The sequence below is a fragment of the Rhinatrema bivittatum genome, chromosome 7 (genome assembly GCF_901001135.1).
Source record: "Rhinatrema bivittatum chromosome 7, aRhiBiv1.1, whole genome shotgun sequence".
NCBI lineage: Eukaryota > Metazoa > Chordata > Amphibia > Gymnophiona > Rhinatrematidae > Rhinatrema > Rhinatrema bivittatum.
Genome location: NC_042621.1, coordinates 166,460,943 through 166,481,628, shown reverse-complemented (window position 1 = coordinate 166,481,628; position 20,686 = coordinate 166,460,943). Strand labels below are relative to the sequence as shown.

The 20,686-nt window shown below is 40.7% G+C and overlaps 1 protein-coding gene across 13 annotated transcripts in view; it reads left to right on the top strand.

Moving 5' to 3' along the window:
* Window positions 1–20,270, top strand: part of ZMIZ1 (zinc finger MIZ-type containing 1) — a 1,075,801-nt gene extending 1,055,531 nt beyond the window's left edge. For 9 of the 13 annotated variants that reach the window (XM_029609503.1, XM_029609504.1, XM_029609506.1 and 6 more), the window contains 2 exons: window positions 2,327–2,572; window positions 16,404–20,270. In XM_029609503.1, the coding sequence (XP_029465363.1) occupies window positions 2,327–2,572; window positions 16,404–16,511 (354 nt within the window). In that variant the 3' untranslated portion in view covers window positions 16,512–20,270. The remainder of the gene's footprint in view (window positions 1–2,326; window positions 2,573–16,403) is intronic. The other 4 variants (XM_029609498.1, XM_029609497.1, XM_029609499.1 and 1 more) reach the window with 2 other exon arrangements.
* Window positions 20,271–20,686: the final 416 nt, after the last annotated feature.

Genomic DNA, 20,686 nt, shown 5'->3' with positions numbered 1-20,686 from the left:
AAGTCACATCTACTCGTTCAAGACCTCTCATGATCTTAAAGACCTCTATCATATCCCCCCTCAGCCGTCTCTTCTCCAAGCTGAACAGCCCTAACCTCTTCAGCCTTTCCTCATAGGGGAGCTGTTCCATCCCCTTTATCATTTTGGTTGCCCTTCTCTGTACCTTCTCCATCGCAACTATATCTTTTTTAAGATTCGGCGACCAGAATTGTACACAGTATTCAATGTTTGGTCTCACCATGGAGCGATATAGAGACATTATGACATTTTCTGTTCTATTAACCATTCCCTTCCTAATAATTCCTAACATTCTGTTTGCTTTTTTGACTGCTGCAGCACACTGAGCCGACGATTTTAAAGTATTATCCACTATGATGCCTAAATCTTTTTCCTGGGTGGTAGCTCCTAATATGGAACCTAACGTCGTATAACTACAGCAAGGGTTATTTTTCCCTATGTGCAACACCTTGCACTTGTCCACATTAAATTTCATCTGCCATTTGGATGCCCAATCTTCCAGTCTTGCACTATCCACTATCAAAATGTTTCCAAATGGGTCTTTAGGCATCCAAAATATTTCCCAAATATTAAAACGTGTCTTTGACTCACTTTTTTTGGTCCTGCACAAAGATTTTTTTTTTTTGGGAGGTCAATGCGCTGAGTGTATTGAAAGAAGATATCTAGCAAGAACACATTCTAGGTATTTTAGGCATGAAAGCTCTTGAAGCATATCAGAAGTAATTCTTTTAAATATAATTTTGTTCAGCCAGTGGATTCTGGTGAAATGGGCAGAATCGACCACACTGGGCTTAAAATGGTAATTAATAAAAATGTTAGATATGCTGGAAATGGACAAAGGTACTGCTACTGTGGGAAATATGGAACAAGCTTAGTAAATGAGATTATCAAAAATGAAAAAAATATTTTGAAAGCACTTTGTTATTCGACATGCATGTGTCTCTGGACATTAAAAAAAAAAAAAAAGGGAGTTTGGAAGCTTAATATCTTACAAAAAGGATACTTTGCAATTGTTACCATAGAATTTACATTGATCCAATTTTATTTTAAGCTAGTACTCCTAAATTTGTATTAGATCAGGTTGGATTCAGTATGATGCTCAGGATTGTAGTCCCATATTTTAGTTTATTTAACAGCCACCATGTCATATCTGGACTATATTATATTATACCATAAAGAACAGCAAATATGAGCTATATATCAGTGCTTTACTGTGGAGGCAGATGGCTAAAAATGAACAGAAACATCTGTTTGCTTCTTTCATTGGTTGAAAAATATTAACAGAAAGATTTAAGCAAAGAAAAAAGGAGTATGGCTGTCATAAAAATTTTGTTGATCTGCTATAGAAACATAGAAATGACAGCAGAAAATGACCCATCAGGCCCAGCAAGCTCCCACACTTATTTTCCCATACTTATCTGTTTCACCTACCACCAAGTTCAGGGCCCTTGTTTGATTTGAATTTCCTGCCACCCCCTGCTGTTGATGCAGAGAGTAATGTTGGAGTGAGTGAGAGTGATTGGCAGGTGGTACAGATGGTTTTGTTTTTTCATTCACCACTGATCTTAAGTAGAATTAGGTGTAGAGACAGAGACATTTCCTTTAAGAGATGGAATCTTTTCTTGTATGAATGTTCTTGGTTAAAGAGAAATAAGATATTGCCTTTCAATATGTAGCAATTGAAAATCTGCCAGAAATGTGTGTTCTCTTAGGCGACTGATTTGTGGCAGCTACACACTCTGAAAGCTGGGTGGCTCTTGGTCATGTCATCCTGGCCTTGACTTAAAATTCCACATCATCTTTCTGTTTCCTTCTGGCACCTATCGGACTGTGCTTTAACTTTGGGTCGGGCAGGGATTTGACTGGCAGTTGCTTGAACCTCAAGAAATCTTCAGCTGTCATATACCAGCCTTTTAAAAACCTTACTTTTTATTTTATTTTATGAGTTGTTATTGAGCAACATTTGCTTTAACGATAATAACGCTTGAAAAGACTTCTCATTGCTGCATGTTTAGAAAGGGGTACTTCAATATCAAATGCCTCTTTACAATGAGTTGGAACTCGAGTAAAAATGTGGCAGGTTTAAAAAGACAGAAGGACATTACATTTAACATAAGGTGGAAATCTAATGAAGTGCTCCAGGTTTAAGGTGGAGTGGCATTAACTTGAAGATGGGATGGGACTCTTTCTTTCTTGTCTGATGCTTTTATTTTAACATTTATTAAAGGGATTTCATTTTCTTCAGGCACCTTTAGCAGCACTGTACTGTGTGGCCTCACTTTCTTTCCTGCTTTTTCCTCCTTCGCAGATCCCTCATCCTGGCAGCACTGATCAATCCCATAGCTCCATGCAGCAAGGTTTGCACGCACCTCACCCCAGCAGCCAGTCAGGGCAACCATTACATCACAGTGGTCCTACCCAGCAGTCCCGGCAGCCGCCACAGGCCGCTTCTAGCAACCATCCACACAGTGACCTGACCTTTAACCACTCCTCAGCCTTAGAAGGTCAGGCTGGTGGACAGGGAGCATCTGAGATGCCGGAGCCCTCACTGGATGTAAGTTTGTGTCATATGCTCATCTGCCTGCCTGTTACATTTCTAAGAGTAGAGGGGGGAGGCGTAAGATGTGGAATAGTACCTCACTGCATGTGTCATTGTCTCATGCATTGTTCCATATACTGACAGAATCACTGATGTTGGTGCAACAGGGACACTTGCCTGGCTGACTGACCGAGCAAACTTGCTTGTTCTGTTCTATTGCATGATGCATAACAAAGCATGACATCTTCTCTCTGACTGCAAAATTGGATTGTTTCTAACCAGACCTCTAATTAATGATCTGAAACAGACCTTTTAGACTTAACATCTAGATCATGTGTTCAGAAGGAAAGCAACTTCTTGAGTTATTTTCAGAAAGACTGTCTCCAGAATGAATGTCTCTCTTTCAGGTACTCAAATATAATGCTGCTTTTATCCATCTTTCCCCCATCAATTCTCATCAGACAATATCTGTGTCTGATGAGAACTCAGTGCACAGTGCGGTGTGGTACAATCATAATTTTAAATAGTTCATACATACCCTAATTTACTTCCTTTTAAAGCAATAGTTCAGCATCATTGAACATGTTTGTGTGTGGGTGTGTATTTGTGAATAACCTGATTGTGCATATATATGTAAGATATATATTTGTGTGTGAATACACAGATGATGTCAGTCGAAAAGGACCACTTGGCCTACCCATATATGCGTGCCTGTTGTGCTGTCACAGATCTTATTTGATCTTTGGTCATATTCTTCCTTCGGCCTTTGGGGTCCTTTTGTCTATCCCATGCATATTTAATTCTTCCAATATTAAAACTTTTATAATCTCTACTGGAAGTCTGTTGAAGTGTCCACCAACCTCTCAGTGAAAAAATGTTCTCACGCTTGAGCTTCCCTCGCATTAGCATCATAGAATGACCTCCCTATCCTTGAACTGTTCATTCTGAGGAAAATGCTACCTTCAGATATAGTTGTTGCTAGAAAAATATTCTTATCTTTTCAGGGAATACTCTACTTGTAGCCACGTGATAGCTAGCTAGAGCGGAACTCTGCTGCAAACAGTACCGTGTGCTTGCAGCCCCTGGAATTTTCTACAGCACTCATTTTCTGAATGATGAGAAAGTGATGAGTGGGGAGCAGCAGTAATTTTTTGCATAGTCAGAGGCGCATGATAAGGTGGGGGCGAGGAGAGCAGTCTGCCCCGAGTGACGACAGGGAGGGGGGTGCCAGAGACTGTGCAACCAATCAACCTCTTATCGTCATCCAGGAAGAAGAAGCATTCCAGCAAGAGCAGCCGGGCCAGCAGGGAACCCAAACCCTGCCGCCTGATGAGAAATAGAAACGTTCCAGCCAGGAGCAGCGGGCTGGCAGGGAGCCCAAGTCATGCTGGCTGAAGAGAACAGGCCCAGAGCTCTGCACACCTGGGAAGCCAGCGGGCTGGCGGCAGCAGGAGAGACCACGGGCTAACCAGTCTTACCAGCTCGTAGCTTCTCCTGCTGCTCGCCTGTGTGCAGCTTCCGCTCTCGCCCTCCCCCCCCAGCAGGAAGATCAGTGGGCCATACAGCCTGAAGATATCAGGAGGCTTTCAGGCCATGGTGGAGCTCATTCCGCCACGGCCTGAAGACAATAGGAGACCATGATGTGTGTGAGCTTTTGTGAAAGAATGAGATCCTGTTTGTGTGTGCATGTGTGTGTCTGTTTGAGAGCCTATGTGTGTGTGTTTGTGTGAGAGCCTCTGTGTGGGGGTGTGAGTATGAGAGGCTGCCTGTGTGTGTATGAGATGGTGAGTGTATAGAAGAGTGAGTGTGTGTGTGTGCCTGTGTATATATATGAAAGGGTGCCTGTGGGGTACGTATGAGAGAGTGCCTGTGTGCAGTGGTGGGAGTGAGAGGAAGTGTGTGTGTGTGCCTGGGTGAGACAAGAATTGTGTGTGAGAGATACAGAGGAAATGTGTGTCTCTTTCACACACACACACTCAAGCTCCCTCTGTCTCTCACCAAATGTGTATGTGTGTGATAAGACAGAGGGAGCATATTTTGTTTGTGTATATATGTGTGTATACCCCCAGTTCACAACAATCTCAGGGTGACAGGTATGGAGAGTGGGGGATTTTTTAAAATCCTTATTAGTTTTAATTACTAGGTGTTATTTGTTGTCTACTGTTTAGAAATATTTTAATAATGTTTAGAAAATTTTTAAAAATGTGTTCAGAGCTTCTAATGATTGAATATTATTCTATTCATCAGCTGTTTTGAAATGTACATTTTTTTAGTATGATTTTATTATTCTGATTGCTTTATATTTCTTGATTGTATTTTTTTGAGGACTAGTGATTTTCTACTTTTCCATTGTTGCATTCCATACAGAATCTGGCTTATGGTTTCCAGTTCAATTTTTGTCTGCTTATGTGTTAGCATGTGAGAGAGACACAGAGGAAGCATTTGTGTGTGTGTGTGAGAGAGAGAGAGATATGGAAGAAGCATGTCTGCTTGTGAGAGAGACACAGAGGAAGGTGTGTGTGTGTGTGAGAGGGAGCATATTGTGCTTGTGTGTGTGTGCCCCAGTCTAAACAATCTTAGGATGACAGATATGGAGAGCGGGAGATTTTTAAAATCCTTATTAGTTTTAACTATTTGGTACTATTTGATATGTCTGCTGTTTTGAAATATTTTATTGATGTTTAGGAAATTTTAAAATTATATATTGGGGGGTGCCAAAGAAGTATCCACCTCAGGTGCCAAATACTCTAGCTACACCTCTGTGCATAGTGCCTGTAATGTTTTCTGTAGGTCTCCAATCTTTCAACTGATTAGATTCATAACCTTCATAAGCAGTGATTACTTATAGAGCATTGTACAAGAAAAGCCACAAAGACCACGGAGGTTATAGTCTGACGTGAATGTGACTTGCTCCAGGTGACTACAAGTACTGCACTGGAAATGTGGATCATATTTTACATTTCCAGCCCACTATTACTGAAGGGTACTATCCAGACGACAGTACAGGAATGAAGACAGAGGCCTAATTCAGCAAGTACTTGTCCACTAGACTAGTACAATAGATAGTTTAGTTTAGTTTATTTTATTTATTTATTTTATTTATTATTTTTATATACCGACATTCGATCTCAATTGAGATATCACACCAGTTTACATTCAGGTACTGTAGGTATTTTTCTATCCCCAGAGGGCTTACAATCTAAGTGTGTACCTGAGGCAATGGAGGGTAAAGTGACTTGCCCAAGGTCACAAGGAGCGACAGCAGGACTTGAACCCTGGTCTCCTGGTTCATAGTCCACTGCTCTAACCACTAGGCTATTCCTCCTTGAACTTAACATACTGCCATTCCAATGGGAAATCAAAGCTAAGCCAGATATGGGTTTTAAATTCAGGCTTGACTTCTGCTCCTCAGAGTTTCCAAGTACTGCTAGCATCATGGCTCTCTGGACTAGGACACCCCAAACCTGTCCATATGACCACCCAGTCAGCCGGGTATTCGGGTTATGCATAAGATATATTTGCATATGCTGCTAGGCAAATAGCTCATGCATATTCATGGCGAATATCCTGAAAACCCAATGGAATGTGGGGTCATGAGGACAAATTTGGCATGTGCTGCAATAACCAGCAAAATGAAAAATCCCTCTGGAAGGCAACATAGGTGGTGTTTGTTTCCACCTCCTCTTACAGTTCTAGCCCATAGCTAGGAATAACTGGATAATAATCTGGTGACCAGGACCGAATCTTAGGGCCATTACTTCTGAAGATGATTCCTGCCCCTGCTAGTTTTAAGATACCCCATTTATATCTCATTATTTCTTAGGATGTTTTAAAGAGAAATATTTTGTAGTACTTCACAGTGGTATATACGCCACTTTAAATAAGAGAAACTTGTTTTGGCCATCTGTACTAATGCTGCTTCCACCATTCACGAAGAACTCTACTTTGAGGAATGGAAAAACATCCACAACTGTTATAAGACAACTCTGTTTAGCTTTTCAGCCCTCTGGTATGCGATGACCCCTACCCCGAGTCACCAGCAGTCTCGCTCGCTGGCTCATTTGCTCGTTCAGTTCCCTCTCCCAGATCTCCCACAGTCTTACTCCCTCAACCCCTTCTCTCCAAGACACAGAGTATATTTGGAACCCATTTGGCATTAGACTCATTTTTACATGCATTAGATGTGGGCTTAGCCCTCAGAAAGGCATGTCTAAGGAATTTACAATATAGTAAACCTCCCATACCAAAACAGTGCTCAAGTAATAACAACCCTATCTATGAAAAGGCAACACTGCAAATATTACACCAGGCCCTAAAGACCAATACACCCCCTATTAGGAAAACAGAACATGTCAGGCTGCCTAAAAATACATCTAAAAATATTGTACAAAAGCTGTTAAAACCTCATAGATCCCTTCTTCAGATGTCCGATCAGAGTCATTCACAAGACAGGTCCTACATTGTCTCAATAGCATACATACAGTATTTTTAGGTAATACTTAAACACAGTCCAATAAAACTTATCACAGCTTGCCAAGACTAGTTTGCTCCGAGAAACAAATCTTCCATATCAAAACAACGCTAACTCCCAGGACTCAGTTACCACCATACCCGGGAAAGAGCATCACTGCAAATTTTACAACAAGCCCTAGAAAACCAATACACTTCCTATTGAAAACAGAACAAGCAGGACTACTATAGACCCCTAGTCAGTCTACTCACTTTCAGAATCCTTCCCAACCTCCCCACCCATTCCCACCCCAGTCATGTTCCCTAGCCGCTTCTCCCCACCTAAACCCCTCCTCAGTCCCCAGCAATCTTTTTCTCCAGCCCCCCTCTCCCTCCAGTTCCCAATAGTCTTGTTTCCCAGGCCCTCCCATTCTCCAGTCGTCTTGTTCTCCAGCCTCCCTCACCCCCTCCCCTCCTTTCTCAATGTCATTCATAGCTCACTGCATAGCATTTACTTATCCTCCTACCACCTGCGCTTGGATCCACATAGGTGAATAGCTAGCTCCAAGTTTGAAGACCTGCCCCACACTCCCTGCCAGCCTGTTTTTTCACATGGGGTAGAAATCTCAGGGCCTTCTTCCTGCCAAGGTAAAGCCCTGCCTTCTACTTTATGCTGTGCTGCTGCTTCAATTGGTGCCTGAGCTGCCACTTAACCTGCATCCAGTCCCTGCGATTGGTCCCCTACCTACTCTGCCCGAACCTTCTTTTTATTGGCTGCCTCCAAGATGCAGCCATGGGCTGCTGTTTCTATTGGCCATACAGATGTGCAGTTGAAAAAAATGTTCCAAAAAAAGAAAAGAAAAGGTCCAGGGCTGGGGATTCACTGAATCCCTTGAAGGGCCCTGACTGCACCCCACTAGCAGCCCCTCGAGCAGTGTCTGATAGAGCAGCCTATAAGTCCGAATGCCTTCATGGACCTTCTAGCTGGTAAGAGTATGAGTTGACAAATGTATGCCAGTTCTGCTTTTTTGCTTTACACTTTACTTATCTTCATTCTGTTATAAAGGAAACTTTCATTTTGGTTTGCCCCAAAACTGGACTGAACAGAGGCATTAAAAAAAAGTTCTCATTTCCACTGTGAAAAAACAAATTTAGATTTTATATCTATTTACTACATGAGAATTATACAGTGCATACATTTTTTTTTTTTTTTTTAAAGAGTCCACAAGTGCTGAAATCATTGTATTAAGTGTTTAATTGGAAAGAGAGCTTGGTTAACTAATGTAAATAAGAGTGATCAGAGTAAAAGCATGGATTTAGTGATTTTTTTGTTTAAAAAAAAAAAAAAAAGAAATTCCACTGTTTACTAACTTATGGAAGTGCAGGAATTAGATCACATAGGGTGCAAATCATTCACTTTTCATTGATTTTTTTTTTTGGCCATGTAAAAACCGTATTTGACATTTGAAGTCAGTATTCGATAGACATGGGTATTAGCCACTAACACCCCTGTTAAACATAGAAGCATGGAATATGACGGCAGATAAGTACCATAAGGTCCGTCTAGTCCACATAATTTAATTCCTGGTATAGTGCCATAGACCACAGTTGATCTTTTGAATTTCCCCCTCACTTCTTCGCAATCAGGGAGCCTCTGTGCTTATCCCATGCTTTATTGGGTAAAGTAGTCCAGGTGCCAGGTTAGTCCCCTTGAATGCATGGAAATAAATGTTATAACCCCTGAAAGCTAGTCAAGAAGCGCATTAAGATGGTAACTTTTAAGCAGGCGCACACGTGTGCGCGTTCAGCAGCCCGCACCCTGGGATGGGGCCATTTTATAACATACACACGTGTATGCGCACATAATATAAAATAGACTGACCATGCGCACAGTTTTAAGTGTGCAAATGTCACTTCTACCACGTAAGCAGGGGGATTTTAGTAATCACACGCTGATGCCATTTCCAGTTTATGCACGTAGTGAGAGATACGCGGGTACCTTTTAAAATCCACTCAGCACCCACCGGCCTGGCACATTTGCGTATCTCCTGGTTTTGGCATGTGCTGGCCTTGTTAAATTTACCTTTCAGTTAGTGTAATAAAATGGTTATTATCTTATTTGTTAAACTTGCTGTTTTGTGGATGTTTATATTCGCCCTTGCTGTCTGTTGTTGTTTGTATCTCCACCACCTCCACCAGGAGATCACTCCCCTTTCCAATGAAAAATTGCTCCCTGATGCGATTCCTGAGTCAACCACCTTTTTTCTGAACTTTTCATTTATGTGCACGGCAGCAAGCACATGCCTTTCTGGCCAGCTTTTAAAATTCACTCAGCGGGTTTATATTTGTCCACAGTGTCTGATCACCCACCTGGTCATTAGAAGCGCTTCCCTGTTCATAAGTCCCAGGTCCAGTAGCACTCCCTTGCTCACGTTTTCTGTTTTGTTTGTCTGAGGATCTCTCTGCTTCTGATTCCACAGGTGGAATGCTCCAATCCACATCCAGTAAAGTAAACTTTTCCTATGTGCAGTCCTATGTGTGTTATTGATTATATCTCTGACCAGCAGCTTTGCCATTCTCAGAGGTCTGCAGATCATTCCAGTGTAGATGAAAATCCCATCCCCTTTTTCCAAGATAAACCACAACAACCTATTCCATTATCCCATATCTCTTACATTTCAGTTGCTTCAATATTATTTTGTATAAAGTGCTGTTCCTCTCCTTTTTTTTTTTTTTGCCTTCTTTAGCTTCTGAAGAGTTTATAGGCCTGTATGCCCACCTCAAATTAATCGGTCATGAGAGTCATTGAACCATGTTTCCATGATAGCAACAATGTCTATATCTGCCTCAAACATCAGGGCTAGCAGGTCTAGAATTTTATTATTTATGCTATGAACATTTGTGCTCATCTAAAACCCTCTATAGCAGCTCGGAGCTATGTACTGAAACTGTTGACAAAACATAGCCTGTCTTTACTTTTAGGATAAAGATGTAATAAAATCTCTGAAAATGCTACTGTGCATGCTTTCTGCCTAAGTCCTTTCCCTAATTTCCTGAACTCCTCCCGTAGTACACTGTCTCACAGGCCAATGCAATATCATGCGCTGAGCCTAGCGCACAGGTTAATGAGCGCTTGGACACGCATTTTGGAAGTGCGTCCATAGCTCCCGATGCAATGAGGGGATCAGCGCATCCAAAGCATGCATAGCTAATAGTGCTCATCACATGTAAATTCCATGTAGATGAGGCTATTAGCTATTACTCCGAGATGCAAAAAATTCCTGAGTGCCCGAGGCACACTTTTTAACCCATCAAATGTTACGCCTGCCCGGAGCCAGGCGTAAAGTCTTCCCACGCATCAAGCGCTCAACTTAAAAACAAAAAAACTGCTTTTCTGTGGTTCCTCCTACTTAGTATCATTGCAGTACTAAGTAGGAAGAACCACAGAAAACAGCACCATGCAAAAAAAAAAAGTCTTGACATAAACAAAAAAATCAAAAAACTTCGGGGCACATATTATACACCCACACAATATTCACTCCAAGGGCTATGTATGTTGTGTGTGGGTATTGTGCCAGTAAATTAGCCGCCGCAGGATAAAATGGACGCTCATAAATTGAGCGTCCGTTTTGGTAACTTGCACACACAGGGCACTTAATATTTATTCACTGCTTCACTTACTGCCGATTGGTCAAACACTGTCACATGTCAGTAAAAGGATCAATCTGTCAGAAGGCTGTCCTAAAAGAGAACCAATCAGGAACAGCCCTGCCAGCGGATAGAGAGAGAGCTTTGGTCGAGCTGTCGTGGACGCACAGCCACTTCTCTTGGGCGCCCAATGCAGAGTGCTAGGGACGCCCAAATTATCCATTGTATGTCCCTTTTAGCACGGCAGCTCATTTGCATATTGCATCAAATATTCAGGAGAGGTGGATGTGCGCACGTTCATAAAAACATGCATCCACTGAGGCCGATGCAGTATCATGCACATAAAAAAATGTTTTTTATGTGCATGATACTGCATCGGCCTCAGTTTCTAACCAGGGCATTACTCTGCACGTGTCCTAGGGCATCAACTTCATATTCCCCTTTTTCCCTTGTGTAATACTCAGAATATGGTTAAGGCCTTGGCTGGCAAGGATGTAAGCTGGCATTTAGTGTTTCTCTCTAATTATGCCGCCAAGTTAATGCCTGCAATTCAGTCCCTCACCAGAAAGATTTCTGCTCGTTTGCAATCTTTTGATACCCTTGTTGACAATTTTAACAGAGAGGACAAGACTTCTCAGGAATCCATGTTCTGCATCCAAAGAGCAACAGAGTCACTGCATTGTTGATTGTTTTGTTGTGTTTGGATTGATGCTTAGTGAAGAGGTTAAGGATACGTTAATCTATTCTATGTGGAATAGGTATGCAATTTTTATCACTTATACTGTGAACAACTAGAAGAATTCTAGTATCCTATGGTTTCATTCTGATACATTTCCCAAGCATAAAAATAAAAACAGCATTTTAATTCAGCTGGCCGATTTGTCTGAGTGAGTACATAACATCTTCGAAGGAAATCGCCAAACCTAGAAGTTTGCAATGGGAAAATATAAAATCTGTTTTTTGCAGTTTGCTTCAAACTGCATCTGTGTAGGCAACTTTCTGTGTGACGGAACTCAGGTGCTGCTGTTGTCTTATTAGAAGATTTGTAATTTAAAATAGAACTAGAAACCAGCAGGGATCCTGGTTTTATGCCATCCATTCTTGGTACAAATCCTTTTTTATTTTTTTCAAAAGAAATCATATCTGTCTGCTCAGCAGAATACACAAGCCTAAGTGGGACAAGACTAACATTATCTACAGAGGTTAGAACTACAGGAGAGCTGAGAATATTTAGCTTTTTGGCAAAATTCTCAATACCTCACAACAGCAAACAAAATGGCGAAAGTGCATGGAGAGTGTGAGAGAGTGGAGTGTATGTCATTTCCGGGGCAGCTTTCAAAGGCATTCTTTGTGAGTAAATTGGTGTTTACCTGCAGAGAAGGGTCCCTTTGAAAATTGCCCCGGCTCTCTCTGGGTAAAAGTACATGTACTGTACATTTTTCCCTGCAGAGAAAAGAAGCACAGCCGGTGTGAGCTGGAGAAAAAGGGACGGTAACTTTAAATCGGCCGCGTGGGCGTACATGAATGTGCGTAAGCCGGCTCGCGCTCATGGACACGGCCATTTTATAACATGCTCCGCCTCCCCCCACCTTCCCCTCCCTTCCCCTACCTTCCCCTACCTAACCAACCCCCCAACCCTTTCTAAACCCCCCTACTTTTATTATAAAAGTTACGCCTGTGCCGGACGGCTGCCGGCGCGTGATTCCCCGGCCCGGGAGCAGTTTCAAAGGCCTAGGCCATGCTCCCGGGCCGTTACCATGCCCGCGGCCCCACCCCCGGAACGCCCCCAGATGACGCGCCAGCCGCGACATGCCCCCCCAGGAAAGCCCCGGAACTTACGCGCACCCGGGGGCTTGCGTGAGCCGTCGAGCCTATGCAACATAGGCTCGGCGCGCGCAGGGGGTGGAAGGGGCAGCTTTTCGGGGGTTACACGCGTAAAGGGAAAAATAACCCATGCTATAGTTATACAATGTTGGGTTCCATATTAGGTGCTACAACCCAAGAAAGAGATCTAGGCGTCAGAGTGGATAACACATTGAAATTGTCGGCTCAGTGTGCTGCGGCAGTCAAAAAAGCAAAACAGAATGCTGGGAATTATTAGAAAGGAAATGGTGAATAAAACGGAAAATGTCATAATGCCTCTGTATCGCTCCATGGTGAGACCGCACCTTGAATACTGTGTACAATTCTGGTCACCGCATCTCAAAAAATATATAATTGCAATGGAGAAGGTACAGAGAAGGGAGACCAAAATGATAAAGGGAATGGAACAGCTCCCCTATGGGAAAGACTAAAGAGGTTAGGACTTTTCAGCTTGGAGAAGAGACGACTGAGGGGGGATATGATAGAGATGTTTAAAATTATGAGAGGTCTAGAACAGGTAGATGTGAATCAGTTATTTACTCTTTCGGATAATAGAAAGACTAGGGGGCACTCCATGAAGTTAGCATGGGGCACATTTAAAACTAATCGGAGAAAGTTCTTTTTTACTCAACGCACAATTAAACTCTGGAATTTGTTGCCAGAGGATCTGGTTAGTGCAGTTAGTATAGCAGTGTTTAAAAAAGGATTGGATAAGTTCTTGGAGGAGAAGTCCATTACCTGCTATTAAGTTCACTTAGAGAATAGCCACTGCCATTAGCAATGGTAAATGGAATAGACTTAGTTTTTGGGTACTTGCCAGGTTCTTGTGGCCTGGATTGGCCACTGTTGGAAACAGGATGCTGGGCTTGATGGACCTTTGGTCTGACCCAGTATGGCATTTTCTTATGTACCCCTTTGAAAATCTGCCCCTATATATGTAGTTGAGGTGTTTCTAGTTTGCTTTTTCTGTTTCAAAGATGTACCAGCTATTCAGACCCCATATTATATTAATGGTTTCGATGCAATTTACACCTCATACAGGCATTGCTGCTGAAACAGGGCCATGTTGGGTTGTATATTTTAATGAGATTTCTGTATCACTCTGTTTTATTTTAAGTTGTATATTCAAAGTGTTTGTATTGTCTCACTGATTATTTACTTTGTATTACTTCCTTCACTGCTGGGTTCACCTTCTGGCCCCATTTTGCGGTAATTTGCCTCTTTCTTTTGGCTTTGGTTTTCTTTAGTCACACCAGTAATAAATAGCAATACCTCATAATGTCATAGGATATAGTTTGGCACATAATATTTAACATTTGCACCTTATGAGGCAAGGAAGTGGGGCACAGTGGACTAGAAACCCCTTTTTTCCTTCTATGACTTAAATACCTGATAAAAACTCATTTAGCTGCATTAAGATAAGAGTGGATCCTTTGGAATTTTCCTCTCATTACTTCTCCTATTCGTATGCTAAAATTATGACTGCTACTAGGGCTAGAAATCAAGGTGCCTTAGGAACCTTGGCCTCATTGTTCGTAGGTGTTATGATGGTCATTTAAGGCATTCTTTAGCATTGTCGCCTTATTTAAATGCTTATGCACATGCTGCAAATGCTCTCGAATTGTATTCAATTTGGGGCAGATTTTAAAAGCATTACACGCGCCCAGCCTATTTTGCATAGGCCCGGCGACGTGCACAAGCCCTGGGCTGTGCGTATGTCCCGGGGTTTTGTGAAAGGGGCAGGGGGCGGGAGAGAGGCCTCCTGCACAGTGGCCGAGCTGGGGGATCACGTGCCGGCGCGTGCAACCTACGCCTGCCCGGAGGCAGGCACAACTTGCATAATAAAGGTTAGGCGGGGGGAGGTTTAGGTAGGGCTGGGGGGCAGGGAAGGGAGGGGAAGGTGGGGGCGGGCGGAGGGAACAGGAAAAGCCATCGGGGCTCCCCTAGGGCTCGGCGTGCGCGCAAGGTGCACAAGCTTGCGCACGCCGACCCCGGATTTTATAACATGCGCGCGCATGTTTTAAATCGGGTGTACCTCTTAAAATCCGGCCCTTTGCATGCATTCTTTGCTTTTTGACTCATTTTTGGTGATTTATTATCTCATGACAGCCACAAGTTGCCTATATACTTACGGGGAGCTAGCACAATGTATTCCTTAGACATAGTCACATTTTGAAAAATTGGCCAAAATGCTTACACCCATTAAAAGTTCATGATTGAAAGAATATAGGAAGCTTGAAATAAATCCATTATTATATTTGAGTAAACCAGTGGCTGTTATATAGCCATTTAGGAGCTATTTATTGAAACAAAGCAAAATACAATAACATTAATTTTACGACCAGTTGAATTATAGTCCTGCAACTGCAATAGAATTCTGCATTATGTACTGTATGCCTGGCTTGTGTTCAACACTATGTAACTGAGACTAAATATAATGTTTGTGCAGGTTTAATTAATATTTGATATATAAAAAAATAGCTTTAAAATCACTATTTGCCTTGCGCTTGGAAACAATAATAAAAATAAATGTGTGTACCAGGAGTACTAGATTCTTTGCAAGCCAAGATATTAGTTATTAAACCAACATAAAATGTATCCAATGATGATGTACAGGAGCTCTTCATAGGTATTTTCAGATGTGACCATAGTATGCCAAGAGCAGACATAACTTGCAATATACTGACACCATAGCCCGACTGAGCTCTGTGCTGATTACCCAGCACTGACTTCCACTGTGACTGCTTTTATAAGTACTTAAATGTGTTCATGTAAAGCTGAAAAAATTTAAATGCATATTTGTATTCCAGCATAGTTTAAGCAGATATACAGATTGCACTAAGATTATTTGCATTACCTAAAAAAAAAAAAAGTTTAATGACTTGATCCCTTCCAGATTTCAGCATTTTAGTTGAAATTTGTTTGGTAATCTGTATATTTTTGGTATCGAGGCACCATGCCAGTAAAATAAAAAATCTTGCTGTATAATTACATTCTAATGGCTCCAGTGGGTAGCGCTCATAGGTTTTACCTATTAGCAAATTCTTTAACAAGCCAACTCAATTGAGTTTTATTTGGGGACCACCTCTTAATTTGTAAAACTCATGCAGAATTATACAAATTAGAGTTGCAGTATATTAAATACTTTCTGCTCAGCCAAATCTGGACTGCAAAAAGTATGTTTTTGACTGATTACTTGTTTTGTCCATGATACATTTCCAAGGGAATGATTCCAGAAACAGGGTCCTGAGGTAGAAAAAGTGGACCATTTACTGGATTAAAACACAACTTGAAATGTGGTACAGTGAGGGTTCATTTAGATCAGTGGTCCCCAACCCTGACCTGGGGGCCCACCAGCCAGTCGGGTTTTCAGGATATCCACATTGAATGTGCATGCACTGCCTCCATAACATGCAAATTTTCTCTCATGCATATTCATTGTGAATATCCTGAAAACCCGACTGGCTGGTGGGCCCTCAGGACAGGGTTGGGGACTACTGATTTAGATTATTGACAGTGGATTTCCTGTGCGAACCACAATGTAAGGGAACTGATTATTGAGAACAGATTGATTATATTAATATTTTGTCAGGCCGGTGAACAAGAGTGTATTACTTAGTACAATGTTTGTGCAGTATAACTGGGAGAGCATGATTTCATTTTTTTCTGTGATCAGAGAGACAAAGGTGTGTGCTTAGCATTGCCAGTAGAGGTAAAAGGAAAATGTTGAGTAGCCTTTATATTACTAGAGCTATATGTTTCTCTTTTGTGCATTTTAGTACATCTTTTCATATAATTAATATGTAACAAAATGTCTTCATCTATGTCTTTTGCTGTTATGTTCAATTTTCATATTTAGTTGTTTTTTGTTTTGTTTTTTTTCCAGCTGCTTCCAGAACTCACAAATCCAGATGAGCTCCTTTCCTACCTGGACCCACCAGATTTGCCAAGCAATAGTAATGATGACCTTCTCTCTCTCTTTGAGAACAACTGAAGTCTGACATTTACCGCACACACAATGAGGATCCCATCTCCCAAAACTCACTCGCTCTGTGTCTGACTGAGACTTGGCGATGTAGATTAAAATGGTGCACTCTGTTTTCTTCATCTCAAGGACTTGTTTATGTAAACTTCATGGATGTGAAAATGGAGGACACATACGATAGATTCTGCAGGCCACTTGAGTGTGTCATAAGAGAGCGTACACAATGATGCAAATGTGAAAAAATATGTACAAATATATTTTCACATTTGTATGTAGAAAGAAGACATTTTAAAATCATAGTGTGAAACATGTAGCAAAGCAAGAAAAGATAGATAGAACTACCCTAGCTGACCAGTATCCGAATGTCCTGACCAGTGTTTTTCCACTTCTGAACTGTAACTTCTCCAGCCAGCTGCTGACGCTTGTGTCTGAGGAATAAGGAATAAACATATATGGCCATAATGATGGTAAAAGTTAAGAGAAAAAAAGGCCCAACTTCATCAATAAAAATGTAAACCTGGAAGAAGTGATTCAAAAAATCTCATAGGGAACTGGGGGATTGTCTATTTATCCAATCCCTGTCATTAAGCAGAGGAGTTCTAAACTTCAACCAATGTGTGTATTCATAGGACTCTCTTGTACCTGTTCAGAAGAGATCACTTTGGTCAGATGCAGAGACTTGGAAACCTTTGAAATTGATGCATTTGGTTGGGTCCTTAACATCCATTCTGGAATTTTTCTATTTGGGTACAACATGTAATAGGGGAAAAGTCCAAAATACTCTACATAATCAGGAGCTGTCAGGTTTTCTTCAGCTATTTACTTCACAGATCAATAAAAGGGAGTCTTGGAAGCAGGGAAGAACCCACTGCATGATGGACAAAAATAACTCTCTACTAGCAAACATTGGAAAAGGAAGCATTGAGATTGGACAGAAAAAAAGTTTTGTTTCTGTGGGGGTTATTTTGTACAAGTGGTTACATATTATCCGGTCTGTTCTTTTAGCTGCCAGGAAAGACAGTTTTCCTTTAAACAATAGAATAGAATAGAATAGAAAGAAAAGAAGAGAAAATGTAGCTAGAATATCCTTAACTACCATCCATAGATCCTGGTGCCACAGTCCCTGTCTTACCCCTGTGGTCTGTGCTTCGTGTATGGTTGCTGCTCCTGCATGAGCCTCTCTCGTTGCTTCTGTGCCCATTTTGTGCCGTTCGCCTCTCTCTATTTGATGCGTTATGTACAGTCGTCGTGTAAAAGACGTGCATGTGTGCCAACCTTGAACCTCCTGAGAGAAACCTCAGCTTTGCTCTATGTAGTCCTTGTTTCCCAGTTACTAAATTTGGCCCTTCTTTCTCTGTTCCACTTTAAAAAAAAAATATATATATATATTCCCTGTTCTTTAACGCTCACAATTCAGATATAAGTGCCAGATTGGGGGGGGTCATCCCAAAAATTCTTTAATGCCCATGTTTGTGCATAGATTTTGTTTTCCTTGCAGTGCTGTACATGGCATGACATGGACGGATTTGCTTTTGTCACCAAAGTTGAATTTGTAAATTCTTTACTATTATTTTTTTAATTTAAAAAGAAAAGGAAAAGACAGACATAAGAAGGGAAAAAAAAAAACAAAACAAAAACCTCCCCACTGCTGTGCATGCATCATTCTCCCAACAGTCTCACATTCACTGCGGGTTATACAGGAAGTAACATTTTGAGTCTTCTATTTTTGGTAGCAGAACAGAAACTGTAGCCGATCCTTTAGAGAAGTTACCATCACTTTTCTTTCTTATTACAAGTTTTAAATAAATTAAAAAAAAAAAGCGCTGTTCAGTATGCAAAATCAATTATTTTAAAAGAAAAAAAAAACGCTATTGTAAATACTTTTTGTGAATATTTTAGTAATGTCTTTGATAATATTTGACATTTTCATGACTTGGATTCGTAATCCTTTGGCGTTTTTAAATACCTTGTTAAATGTGTGTCCCTTTTTAATTGAGGGTTCTTCAGAATAAGAGGAGCCTCGTTATAATGGTTTGGTTTTGATTTGATTTGTTTTGGGTTTTTTTTTTTTGTGGAGGGGGTGGAGATTTTGTAGTTTAGTGTTAAATTAGCCCAGAGCTCATATCAGGTTCTCAGATATTTTAATCCAGTTTACAGTGCCCTAAAACTATATAATCTACATGATGAGAGGAATAAAAACACTCGGCAAACATGGGGTACAATATTTATATTACTTGGCTGATGCTCTAACTGCTGAAACTGGGAGCATACAGTTTTTTTCTTTTTCTTTTTTTTTAGAAAGTACTGTTTGCATTGCTCTTGGCTGTGTTTTTGATAGACCGACCTGTACTTTTCTGCCTGAAGGACCTTTTGCCCCAATGTTGCATATTTCACTGTGACTCAGTCGTTCATTAATGTGGTACAGTATGGTAGAAATATTGCCAATGTCTATGAAAGGTCATTCTTCAGCTGTAATGTGCTTGTAGCAAACATTTGTTTGCAGTACTCCTCTCAAACCCATCTGTGATTTCTTCATCATTCATAGGTGTTGTAATCGTTTGCATGGGCAAATCATATTAAAAAAAAAAAAAAATTTAAAAAAAAAAGGACTTTATATTGCCCTTGGATTGTTATCCATTGATCACAACATTAACACTCCTCTTCGCTATGGACCTGATTTTCAAAAGCATTTGCACACTTAAAACTTGGGTTTTACATGTGTAAATGCACTTTGGAAAATTGCTACAATATATGCCATTGAGTTGTCAATAGGTTTTACCCACGTCAAATGCACTTAATGCTGGCTTTTGAAAATTGCTACAGTAGTATGTTACATTTACACGCATAACTCCTTTGAAAATTCGCTTGTATGGGGTGAACTTGGTTTACTTGGATGCCTTAATTTGGCTACAGTAAATCAACTTTCTTGTATTGCTGCTTGAGTAACCGAATGAATAAGTTACTACCTTAAATTGGACACGAGCAGTCTACACCAGAAACATGACAGGCTGATCCGCTGAAAATCCATAGAAACTCAGCTTCACCATTATAAAAGGTGTCTGTTGGAGAAGACAAAGGGAAAATTCAAAATGCAGTACTAGCCTCTATTGCAATATAATGCAAAGAGCACTGTAGGAAATACAGATTTTTATCACAATTTGGATTATAGGTATGGGGCTCTCAGGCAGCAGTTTCTTGAAGAGGTGTTATCAAGTGGATGGATACACAGGTCTAGCTTTCACCAGTCCAGCTGCCTGGACTTGCAGCATTTCTCTGGGGTTCCCATTAACACAGAACGAGGCTACAGTGGATTTAAAGATTTAGTGGAGGAAAACTTAATTGTGAAGTGTTCACTGCCAAAATTAAGGTGGGGGGTGGGGGAAAATCTACCAAAAAATGCGTCACTGCAGTTCTTTTTAAGTTTTAGTAGTATGTCAGATTCCCAATAGTCTTGTTTCTTTTCAAGTTTTCATCCTGCCCCTTCCTTCCTTCTCTGGAAGTCCATCTGGGAAAGAACCCACCAAGATCTACAGCTCCGCTACCAAAGGCATTATTGAGGACTAACAGATGGACACCTTAATGCCTGTAGCGGAGAACCAAGGGACATCATCCTGTACATATGTAAATGACAAACAGAGACATCTTAACAGAAATGCATTAATTTTCCTTGGAATGTGCATTGTTTTTGTATTTTACAAAAAAGAGAAAAAAAAAAAAAAAGCTTGCAGCTCCATCTTGTGTGGAAAATGAATCCTTGTTTGTTAGCGTTCGTGATGTCCTCCACACTCATTTCACTTATGTAATATACTCTGATCCTCCTTGAAACACCTTTTTTTTTTTTTTTTTACCTACGTGTAATATTTAGCTTAAGTGTATTAGTCTATCACCTGTGTATTTTTAAGGTGCTACGAAATAATGAAGAAAATAAGGGGATAATACAAAAAAAAAAAGATTGTAACCAAATTCATACTTTGTAAAATTTTTGATATCATAATCAGATGAGAATTACAAAACAAAGGGTACAATCTGATTTAACAAATGCAAAAATGGCCATTGTCTTTTGTTTGTACATTGTATGTACAATGCAATCATTTCATATTTTAAACTGGTCAGAAAAACTAATTGTGATTTTTAGTCTTGCAAAACTGTATGTAGTTAGATGTGACAACCTAATATTTATCTAA